Genomic DNA, 12,010 nt, shown 5'->3' with positions numbered 1-12,010 from the left:
AATACCAATGTCAATGATCTAACACAAATGTCAGCCTTGGCTCACTGCATTCGCAAGATGTCCAAGACAATGTCAGCATGACAGGTACTGTACAGTGAACCAGTCTGCTCCAGGCCAGCGGCATCACTTTCTCTCTGTACTTTTCATCCATTTTCTTTTCTTCTTCATCTTTGAGGCCGGAGCAGTGTTGGCAGGGCAGTGGCAACAATGCCAGTGGTGTGGACTGAGACTTCTCGTGGCAGCGGTGGAGCCCGGAGCTGGGACTCCCAGTGATAGTGAACCTGAAACCTGGACTCCTAGTTACAGTAGGACCGGTGTCTTGATTCTTGGCAGTGGTAGGCCTGGTGCCTGGACTCCCAGTGGCGGTAGAGCTGGAGTCTGGACTCTTGGTGGCAGTAGTACCTAGAGCCCCTGGCGACAATAAGCCCGATATAGGCAAGGCAGCAGTGACAGCAGAGCCAGAGTCTCCCGGGGCACCTGCATTGTCGTTGATGTTCCCAAACCAGTACTCTTTGAATATCAGAAAACCTTGTAGAGACCTTGCCGAAGCCCTGAAGCCATGCTTAAGACTCCAATTTGAACAGATGCACTCTTATTTAAGTAATTTCTTTTTATCCTTATTATAACTCAAAATGGCACCAGATTGTGGCAACAAAATACCTTTCACTGTATCTTCAAAATATATGTGACAATAAATCATTCATTCTCAATTGCATAACAGACTTGAGCATGTAATATAGACTGACACTTCAGTTTGTTACTCACAGTCGTGGATATGGCTGAACATTACAGATTAGATTACTTAGTGTGGAAACAGGCCCTTCGGCCCAACAAGTCCACACCAACCCTCTGAAGAGAACCCACCCAGACCCGTTCCCTTACATTTACCCCTTCACCTAGCACTATGGGCAATTTAGCTTGGCCAGTTCACCTAACCTGCACATGTTTGGACTGTGGGAGGAAACTGGAGCACCCGGGAGGAAACCCATGCGGACACAGGGAGAATGTGCAAACTCCATACAGCAGTTGCCTGAGGCAGGAATTGAACCCGGGTCTCTGGCGCTGTGAGGGAGCAGTGCTAACCACTGTGCCACAATGCCACCTGTAAGATTAGATTAGGTTAGATTCCCTACAGTGTGGAAACAGGCCCTTAGGCCCAACTCTGCGTGGGTTTCCTCCGGGTGCTCCGGTTTCCTCCCACAGTCCAAAGAGGTGCAGGTCAGGTGAATTGGCCAATCTAAATTGCCCGTAGTGTTAGGTAAGGGGTAAATGTAGGGGTATGGGTGGGTTGCGCTTCGGCGGGGCGGTGTGGACTTGTTTGGCCGAAGGGCCTGTTTCCACACTGTAAGTAATCTAATCTAATCTAATCTTCCACACCAACTGTCCAAAGAGCAACCCACCCAGACCCACTCCCCATATTTACCCCTGACTAATGCACCCAACTCTATGAGCAATTTAGCATGACAAATTCACCTAACCTACACATCTTTGGACTGTGGGAGGAAACCAGAGCACCTGGAGTTAAACCACGCTCCTTTCAGATATCACTGCAAAATCTGATTTATTTATTTATTGTCACATGTACCTTGTTATAAAGTACAGTGAAAAGTATTGTATAATGTCACCACTCTCTGGTGCCATCTTAAAATAAAGAAAAAAATACTGAAATTTAGAATATAAAGGCCGACAAATAAGAAATAAAAGAAGTGTCTAACTTTACAGTCCTACTTGTTAAATGTGCCGTCGTGGGCCATGGGCCCGGAGGTCATGCACAAGTCCCCTTCACGGCGCTGCCACTGGAACCACACCTCATCACCATCTCTCATCCACTGACATCCTGCCTCTATGAGTTCTCGCTGGACTTCACCAATGCAATGCCACCGATGCCACCGAGCACTGCACCAGTCCAAGCCCAAACTCCATGGATGCTATGAACCAACTTCAGGTCTACCTCACTGCTGCAGCATTGCTGATGCCGCCAGGTCTCGCACTGGACCCAAACGCACCTCCCCTGCCATCTTCATTAATCTGCGCTGGACGCAGATGCTGTTGGGAACCCAAACTCATCTCCACAGCAGCAGCTATGAGTCGGCACTAGGACCTCCTCAACGATGCAGAAGATGCCAGAAACCCAAAATCACCTCCAACACCATCACCACGAATCCATGCTGCTGGCCCCAATCACTGCCACCGAGTTCTTCACCAAGAGTTAAGTAAAACAAAACTAAATAAAAAAGAAAAAGATACGAGAAGAAAGAGAAGAAAAGGAAAGAAACAAAAAGAAAAGCAGACAGAGCGGACAAGCCACAGGCTCAGAGGCCTTACTCCACCAACCTTCTTACTGGGAAATCTCTCATCTTCCCATATTTAGCCAATTTCATTTTCAAAGTTACCATTGCTGCTATCTGATTCCATCTTTCAGAAAGCTCATTCTATTTCATAATAAAGAATACTGATCTGTCAATTTCACCAATGATACTAAGTCTGTGGCTTTAAAGCCACTTCTGTGGAAAATTCAGAGATAAGACTGATATGGAGTTGGACTCAGGTATATGTTAGGTGGGCATGACTTATGCTTTTAATAAAGTCCTGGTGAAGAGCCACCAGACTCAAATCATTAACTCTGCTTTCTCCCCACAGATGCTGCCAGACCTGCTGTTTCACCAGCAGCTTCTGTTTTTGTTTCAGATCTCCAGCATCCACAGTTCTTTGTTTTATTTTTACATCCAACTTAACACCTTTGTGATCACTTTCACTCAGACCAGCTTGATAGTTTCTACAAATGCCAAAACCTTAAAGCTAGCATGGTAGAATTTGAACTCGTGTTCTCTGGATTATATGTGCAGTAACAAATAATATACATCACAATCTATTATTGTGATGTGTTGAGAAAATCCACAATTCAGTATAGTGAAGGTGCTAAATAATATTCCTCATAATTACCTATTGGAAGTATGAAAGCCCAGCAATACAGTACATACAGAGGTTGAACCAAGTAGGATCAGACACACCACTATCATGTTTAGTCATTTGTAGGTTGATGGAAAAAAATTAAACAGTTCCAATACCCTAATGAAAATCTAATAAACGTCTAGGCATACATCTTCAGGAAGCTTTTCAAATGAATAATCATTCTGTTGCTTTAAAACGATATACATGAGATCTCCCTGATATAATCCTGCCTGACTACCTTCCCCCTCCATGCACCTTCCCTGCTACTTTTCAGGAAGGGAAAATTCTGCCCTAGTGGTCAAATCTATGAAGTTACATTAACACTAAGAATACCTAACAATATTTAATATTTGACACTTACAAAGGAGAGGACCCGCCATCTGTTATTAGCTTAAAAAAGTGAATTATAGCATCAAACTTAATGAAAAAGTATATAATTATGCAAAGATGAGTGTGCAGGTTCGAAGTTTGAATGGAATCTGAAAAACAGCAACAAAAGACTAAAGACTAAAGGAAAACTTTAAAGCATAATAAAAACATAGTTAGATATATATAGAAAAAGATAATAAAAGTTTCTATAGACATTTGAACAGAAAGAAAAGAGTTTGCAAAGTGAGTGCTGGTCAGGTAGAAACTGATGCTGTCTGGCTGGCTGTGTTCTTCCAGCCTCCTGCCTGTCTACTACAGGTGGAAACTAAGTCTGAGAATTAATTAATAGTGGAGATCGAAGTTGAATTAAATAGATATTTTACACTGGTGTTCATTACAAATAACATACTTGCAAAGAGCATACAAATAACATCCCAAAATTAACTGCAAATCAGGAAATAGAAGGAAGGAACAAGTTCAAGAAAATTACCATCAACAGCTACATCCAGTTGTGAATGGTGGTGGGCAGTTATAACAACTCATTGGAGAAGGAGACTCCACAAAAGTTCCCATCTTCAATTATAGGGGAGCCGAGCGCAAGTGCAAAAGATAATGCTGAAGTATTTGCAATAATGTTCAGCCGGAAGTGATGAGTGGGTAATCCATCTCGGCCTCCTCCATAAGATCCCAGCATCACAGATGCCAGTCCCCAGCCAATCCCATTCACTTTGCGTGATATCAAGAAATGGGTGGAAGTGTTGGATACTTCAAATACTATGGGTCCTGACAACTATCCAGCAACAGTACTGAAAACTTATGCTCCAGAATTTGCCACGCACCTTGCCAAATCTCCCCAGTAGTGCTATAACACTGGCAGCTACATGACAATGTGGAAAATTGCCCAAATATGTCCTGTCCACAAAAGAAGGATATATCATTTTATCAGTCTACTCTTGGTCTTGATCATCAGTAAAGTGATGGAAGCTGTCACCAAAGGTGCTGTCACATAGCTGTTACTTATCAGTAACGTGCTCAATTTGGGTTTCACATTACAGTCTTGATTCAAATACGAACAAAAGACCTAAGTTCCAGTGGTGAGGTGAGAGGACATATTTGACTGAGCATGGCATCAAGGAGCTACAGCAAAACTAGAGTTAATGTTTGAGATTCAAAATCACATTGTCTGGAGTCACATGTAGACCAGACCAAATGAAGATGGCAGATTTCCTTCCCCAAAGGATATTAGCAAACCAGATAGTTTTCTCCTGACAATCAACAATGGCTTCATGGACATCAGTAGACTCTCAATTCCAAACATTAATGTTGAATTCAAATTCCACCCATCAGCATTGCAGGATTTGTCCCCAGGCCCTCAGAACATTATCTGAGCTTCTGGATTAATAGTCTAGCAATATTACTGTATGCCGATTCAAAAACCAGAACAAGTATGATGAATATTAAAAGTACTTGAAATTATCTAACAGCGTCAAAAAAACATGAATGAGACTGTAGACCAAGTCCAGGATTTTCCTGCTTCTGCTGCCTGAGGGTGAGAGAATTCATATGAGGGAAATTCACAGACAACTGAGGTGATAGAGCTTGCTGAATCTTTTGGCAGTCACACAGCTGACCTTGGCTGTTGCTGGCTTGGCCAACATTTTTTTGCCGATTTCTACTTATGCTTGATATCTTAGGATAGAGAAAGCATAAATGGTCTTAATCCACACTGCTGTAGCTTGCCTGGAATATGGATTAGTCAGCTCTGTTGGCTGGACACCTGGTTTGCTGTCCAGAGTAACGCCAACAGCATGAGTTCAAGTCTTGTACCACTGAAGTCACCATGAAGGTCCTGTTGTGTTAACCTTGCGCCTTGTCTGAGGCATGGTGACCCTCACGCTAAACTCACCACCCAATTGCCTCTCTCTAATGACAGATTAGTACTATGGCAGCTTTACCTTTTATCTTGCTTGGAAGCATTTGGTGGGACAACGCAAAGGGAACTTTATCTAGTGGCTACCCCAAGTTGTACCTGCCCTAAAATCAGTGGTGGCAACACCAGGATCTTAAAATTACACTGAATCAGGATAACATTCACACAATATTTCTAACAAAATATATCATAAAACTATTATTTTGGCAAAGAAAAAGAATGGAGTACAACATAAAGGAACAATGTTTGCAAGCTCCATGACTTTATGACTCTAACAAATGAGCATTAAATTAATAAAGACAGCACTGAGAATTCTATCATCTCTGTTTTTGTACAAATCCCCTCTGCACAATATCTGTTTTCACTCTTTTCCCATGGCTGTTGAGCAAAGAAATTTAGAGGAAAAAAATTGGCTCCTGCGATTTTTTTTTAATGTAAAAAAAACTTTTTTTACATGCCTGCTGGCAGATGTAGTTCTCAACTCTGCCAGTTCCCAAAACCCACCATCTTAATCAGCATCACATAAAACTTAACACATGCTTTGAAATTTGCAGCAGACTCCGAAAAAAAAGACTTAGCCCTCAAGGGTGTACTGCAAAAACCCGCAACTTCAGCTCCTGCCGCAATTATCTTTCAACTCTGGCTGAACCAGCCACAGACCCTGGCTGCCAAACAGAGGAAAGGTCACCGGGTCACAGCAGCTAACTTGCGAGGTCCGACAAAAAAAGCCTTCTATTTAAAAGATATTCAGGAAGACAGGTATGCTCAAGGCGTGTGCGTGCAAGTGTGAGTTTGTGCAAGTACACTTACTGCACTCCAAAGGCTAAAGGAGAGGCTGTCTATCATGCTGGTGTGAAACATGCTCCAATTCTTTAAGAAATTCACTCATGGGCTGGTGGGGGGGGGGAAGGAGGATCATTGGTACAACCTGTGCTAACAGTCTAACTCCTACACTATCCTTGAAAAGGTAGTTAGGAGTGCTTTCTTGAACTGTCCATGCAATTTCATGCACCCACACAACGGTTAACGAAAGTTAAATAACATGCTGTAAAGTGCCACATAGCAGGCTTGCCAGCAAAAATGAAGCCCATAAACAGAAAAGTGGTAGCAAAGATTCAGAATTGACTGGGTGAGAGGAAACAGATAGCATTAATGAACAGTTGCTCTTTGAACTAAAAGAAAAATATGCATCGTCATTCCTCAGTAATCAGTATGAGGACCATTTGGTGTATCTGAACTCAGCTGGATGCACGGGATATCATTTCATAATTTCCAGATTACACAAAACCTGAAAGTGTTCAGCCGTGATGAGGATAGTGACAGACTTCATGAGGACAAAGACAAGCTGGTGGAATGAGCAGACACATGGCACTTGAAATTTAATGCAAAGAAAGGTCAAGTGATACACTTCAGTAAGATGAATAAAGCAAAGAACAGGATTGAAGAGGACATACAGAATAAAAACTGGCCTTCAACTCCAACTAGCCAATGCCATTTTTTATGTTTCACTTGAGCCACTTGTCTTTTCTCATTTAAATACCATTAGAAGCAACTACTTGGTCTCTATCAAATGCCTGCCTGAACAACAAAGCAAAGGAAGCAATTCTAAGGGGTGATATGCATGTTAAAGATGGAAGGGTAGGTTGAGCAAGCAGTTAATAAGGAAGATGAGATCCTGGGCTTTACAAATAGAAACATAAGGTACAAGAGCAAGGAAGTTACTGTGAACCATCATAAAATTCTGGTCTGGCCTCCACTGGAATATTTGGTCCGGTTCTAGCCCCCCATTTTAGGAAGAATATGAAGATACTAGAGGAATGGAGAAATTATTTGTAAGGAAGGTTCCAAGGGTGCAGGACTTCAATTACTCGGAGTTATCCTAAGAGAACAGAAAGTTGAAAAGTGATTAGAATGATGAGAAAAGTACACACGCCTATATAAGAACAAAATCAGAGAGTGAGTGAGTGAGTGAGTGATAAACAGAGACAGAGAGAGAGAGAGAGAGAGAGAGAGAGAGAGAAAGCGAGCGCGAGAGAGAGTGCACACCCTGTGATAAATCAGCTTGTCTTCAAAACAGGAGTACACACGATACTTGGTGTCTGAATAGTATGTGAACTCAGTTTACTAAATGAATCCTATATGTGAGGAGGCCCCTCCTCTGTTCTCATCAAGTTACGGCTATAATCTTTCATTCTGGTCAGAATATTATTGTTAGGGCATATGGCTTTTCTGAGGATTTCAAGTGATTGGAACTTCCTGGAGGTTTACGCCTAGGACCACCCACTCGAAAAAAAACTACAGTAAATGGAACTTCAAGGTCAGTCTCTGATCAGGACTGGATACAGGGTGAGACTAGGTGCTGCCCAAAATACATATTTGTAAAGCTTCAAATCCTCTCTCTCGCCCAGCTCGAAGCCCTTTGTTGAACTTAGACTCAGATTGTGTCAGCATGATCACTCAAATGCCGCAGGAAGCATGACAGATAAACTGAGTGATCTGGAAGGAGAAATTTCCTGCAATTTCCCAGATACCACAGAGCCGATGATATTTTTGTTCACTTTATTAATTTAAAACAGATAGTACAATGACAATGAGATTTTAATTCCCAAACTTAAAGGCAACAACCCACTTCAACTCTATTTTCAGACATAAGGTCTTCCACTGCATCGACACACTCCAGCACAACATTCACTTTCCTCTCATTCAGAGCAACAACAATGCAATGTCCAGGTATTCTGGAATTCCCTTCCCAGGCATTCACGCTCATACCTCCAACACTGTTTTAAATTACAGCTTCAATTACTTTTCAGAACTCCTGCTCAATATTCAGCTTTTCTCTCCCCTTCCATATAAACTACCTGGTTACATCTTACAGCATAAAGCATTCTGTATTACTAGGATCACAGAAACATCCGTCAAGGGGATGAAAGATTATCAGGCGTATGCAGCAATGTAGAGTTAAGATTAAAATCAGATCAGCTATGATCTCATTGAATTGCACAGCAGGCTCAAAAGGCCAACTGGCCGACTCTTGTTTCATGTTCATATACTCTCAAGTCTATTCCGCTTTTCAAGTAGATCTCTATGGTTGGTAGGTCTCTATTATAACTCCACCTACTCAGCTTGGTTCTCTAACCTATAGGTAAAAACAAGGACTGCAGATGCTGGAAGCCAGATTCTAGATTAGAGTGGTGCTGGAAAAGCACAGCATTCAGGCAGCATCCGAGGAGCAGGAAAATCAACATTTTGGATGAAGGGCTTTTGCCCGAAACGTCGATTTTCCTGCTCCTCGGATGCTGCCTGAACTGCAGTGCTTTTCCAGTTCCCTTCTCTAACCTATAAAAAAAGCCTTTCCCCACCAATAAAACCTAGTAATTTTAGTTTTGAAGTTTTCAACTAACCTCTAGCTGTTTTGCATGGAGAAAATTCCAGACTTCTACTACCTTTGGTAGAGTGAAGTTAGGAGCTACATTATACAACTAAGCGCCATGTTCTTCAGCTTCACCCTCAACAGGCCCAATTCTGATAAAAGAACAAGCTCGCAAGCTACATGATCAACCAGGACCCAAAGAATTTGAGTTTATATTAGAAGAGGTTTTCCCTTATGGTCTCGGAGGAAGCACAGGAGTAAGTAGATTTCTAACTGCCCTATTCGACGGCCTCACAAACTATTGTATTGTATGAAAAGCAGAGGACACTTACAAATGAGGATGCCATTCAGTTCCTTCAAGCTTCCCTGTCACTTGACCCACTTTGATCCAACATCTTTTAGTACCTTTAACTTAACAAAAGTCTTTCAAATCTCAGTCTTCAAAGTTCCAACCTTTCACCAGCATTCCTCCAAGCCCTTGGGGAGAGAGTTTCAAATTACCAGTATTCTTAATGTGAAAATGCAATGTTCGGTTTCACTCCTTAATGGCCTACTTGTAATTTTGCTCTGGATTCCCCTAATGAGGCAAATAGATTTTCTGTCTATTCTCTAAGTAACACATTTAAACATCTCAATGAGACCATCTTTCAAAAATGTGAACTCAAGGGAATGTAAGCCAAGTCATTGCAGCCCATTCTCTCAATTTAACACTTGCAAATCCAGGTGTTTTTCTGAAGAACCCATGCTGGACCCCTGTCAAGCAATTGACTGCATCCCTTTATCTGCTATCGCAAATGTACGATGGGGTCTGTGTGATGTAACAGGCTCACCTGTTTCATGGCAGTCTCTCCGATTTTGTCCGAATGCTTTCGGATGCTCTCCAAGAAGTCCTTCAAGTCAGACATGGAAACTTCTTTTATCTCCTCTCGTAATTTGGGAATATCCTCCACCATTACTGTGCAGAAACGATAGGGATTTACCCGAGGCAAGAACGTGTGCTCCATGTGCTCCATCGTCTTCAACGCAGGATAGTGTCTAATAGGAAGGGGGGGGGGAAGTGAATGTATGAAAAGAGATGGAGTGTGAGAGAAAGGAAGAGAGAGGAGAGAGGATGGGGAGGAGACAGTGAAAATAAAAGAAAGTAGACATTGGTCAGTAAGGTTTTTTTAATCCCCCTTTGACTTTTCAATTTCCTCCACTATCACTGCAAGAGCTTTCATTTTACTGCAGCCTCACAGGCTTTTTTGCCCAGCCTGGAGTCCTAAGTAAGGTGGCAGTGGCCCTGTTTCTGCCTTTGACATAATACAATAGTTTGTGAGGCTTCGAGAAAGGGTAATTAGGAGTCAACTGTGATAACCTGGGCCCAGAGTCATATGTAGGTCAGATAGAGTAAAGACATAGTTTCCTTCTGTCAAGGATCGTTTTGAACGAGTTGAGTTCTAAACAAAATTCAACAACTTTGCTGTCACTTTACTGACACAGTATCTTTAATGTCCATAAATATAGTTCTACTTTTATTCTTTCACTGATTTTGGATATTACCAAAGCTGGCAAATGTCGTCCATCCGTAAATGCCCTTGAGAAAGGTGGCTTTCCAGGTTATTTTAAAGGGCAGTTAAAAGTCAACACACATTGTGTGGGCCTGGAATCACATGTAAGGCTGACCAAAGCCAGCAAATGATGGTAGTTCCATAGCACCAACCCTAAGGCTAGCTTTCAATTCTGGATTTTTAAATAAATGATTACTGAAAAAGATTTTGTTGAGGCTTTTCCTTTTGCACGCATAAATGCATTTGCAAGAACACCACTGTTAAGAGGAATAATATTTTATACAATATGAGCAGACTGTACTGATTGGTTGGCAAGTGGATTCTGATTGGGAAAGGTGCTGCCGTGGAGAACAGGCTGATTAGATGATGACTGACAGTTAACACTGCAAGTCGAACTAACAAACTTAAGTTGGTTGCCTGTTTAGTTCTTTGAAGATTCAGGATTATCCAGCAAATAATGTCCCACTGCAGAATCATATCCAATTTTAGTTTTGTACTTTTTTTTAAACTTTGCAAGCACAGACCAACTGGATAAAGGCAGTGCCTTATTTGTAGCAAACAGCCAAAAGGATATGCTGTTTATGTAATCCGCCAGGTTTTGGGACTTAAAACCTACAAAACTAACATCACACAGACATTGAAAATCATATAACGCATTACTCATCTGTGCAAGAGACTGAATTTTTTTCTTTGCTTAACAGTAGCATCCTGTTACTAGTGAACACCACTCACATTCCTACTCCATAGCAGCAGTGTAAAACAGCTAGCTTCAACTATTGATCAAATATTTGGGACGTCTTACCTTTCCAGAGTAATCATAAATAGACTGGGCATTATGTGACATACAGTAACAAATGATCTGATTAGAATAGCCACTGTTTCATAGGATGGCTTGGATGTGTCTTATTGCAGTGTCAACCTTGCAGGGTGACCAAATGGTTCAGGCCTATTTCTAAAGTTGCCAATGGCAGGATTCAGAATATATGTATTGACCAGTGATGGTAGGCTTGCGATAGACTTCAGGAGAGAACCTCCTGTTAGGTTCGTCAACAAGCACATCAGGAAAAGGGAGCATATTTGGCTGTTCCATTTCAAATGTGAATTTGAGTCCATGATGAGGCCCATTAAGATAGCGAAGGAAATGTATTCTTGGAGCTGCAAATTCATAAACAGCAAACTTACTTTTCTAATTATAAACATACTCACATCATGCAAACTAATGAACGGGCCAAAGGATGCCACTTTCAACATGTGAGCAACATATATTAAGACCCCGTTCTTTACAGACAGAAAGAACGTATACATACATTGCCTCAGTTTCAAGCTGGCAAGCAAAAGCCATTCTCTGCTGCGTTTCAGAGGGCAATTTCTTCACAAATTAGAATCTAACCACCCGGTTTAAATTTAAACAAAGCTTAGCAGCTAACTATCAGTAATTTATTTAAATTTTCATGGGATGTGGATATAACTTCCTGGTCAGCATTTATTGCTGATCCCTAGTTGCCCTTGAGAAGCTGGTGGTGAGCTACCATCTTGAACTGCAACAGTTCATGTGCTAAAGGTTGACTCACAACATCTTTATGGAGAGGATTCCAAAATTTTGATTCAGTGACAGTGAAGGAAGAGCAATATATTTTGAAGACAGCATGGTGAGTGGCTTTCAGGAGAACTTGTAAGTTGCTGTGTTTCCCTGTCTCTCCTACCCTTGTCCTTTTCGACAGAAGTGGGTAAGGGTTGGAAAGGTTCTGTTGAAGAATTTTGAGGAATTTCTGCACTACATCTTTTTGATGGAATACACTGCTGATAATGAATGCCGGAGTTGGAGAGAGTGAATTTTTG

The 12,010-nt window shown here is 41.7% G+C and overlaps 1 protein-coding gene across 2 annotated transcripts in view; it reads right to left on the bottom strand.

Moving 5' to 3' along the window:
• The window catches only part of LOC140481543 (exocyst complex component 6B), a 664,346-nt gene that overhangs the window by 485,065 nt on the left and 167,271 nt on the right, over positions 1 to 12,010 (bottom strand). For both annotated transcript variants that reach the window (XM_072577911.1, XM_072577921.1), the window contains exon 6: positions 9,452 to 9,656. In XM_072577911.1, the coding sequence (XP_072434012.1) occupies positions 9,452 to 9,656 (205 nt within the window). The remainder of the gene's footprint in view (positions 1 to 9,451; positions 9,657 to 12,010) is intronic.

This window comes from Chiloscyllium punctatum, chromosome 1 (genome assembly GCF_047496795.1).
Source record: "Chiloscyllium punctatum isolate Juve2018m chromosome 1, sChiPun1.3, whole genome shotgun sequence".
NCBI lineage: Eukaryota > Metazoa > Chordata > Chondrichthyes > Orectolobiformes > Hemiscylliidae > Chiloscyllium > Chiloscyllium punctatum.
Note: the sequence above shows the minus strand (reverse complement) of the source record. Positions and strands in the feature narration are given on the sequence as shown.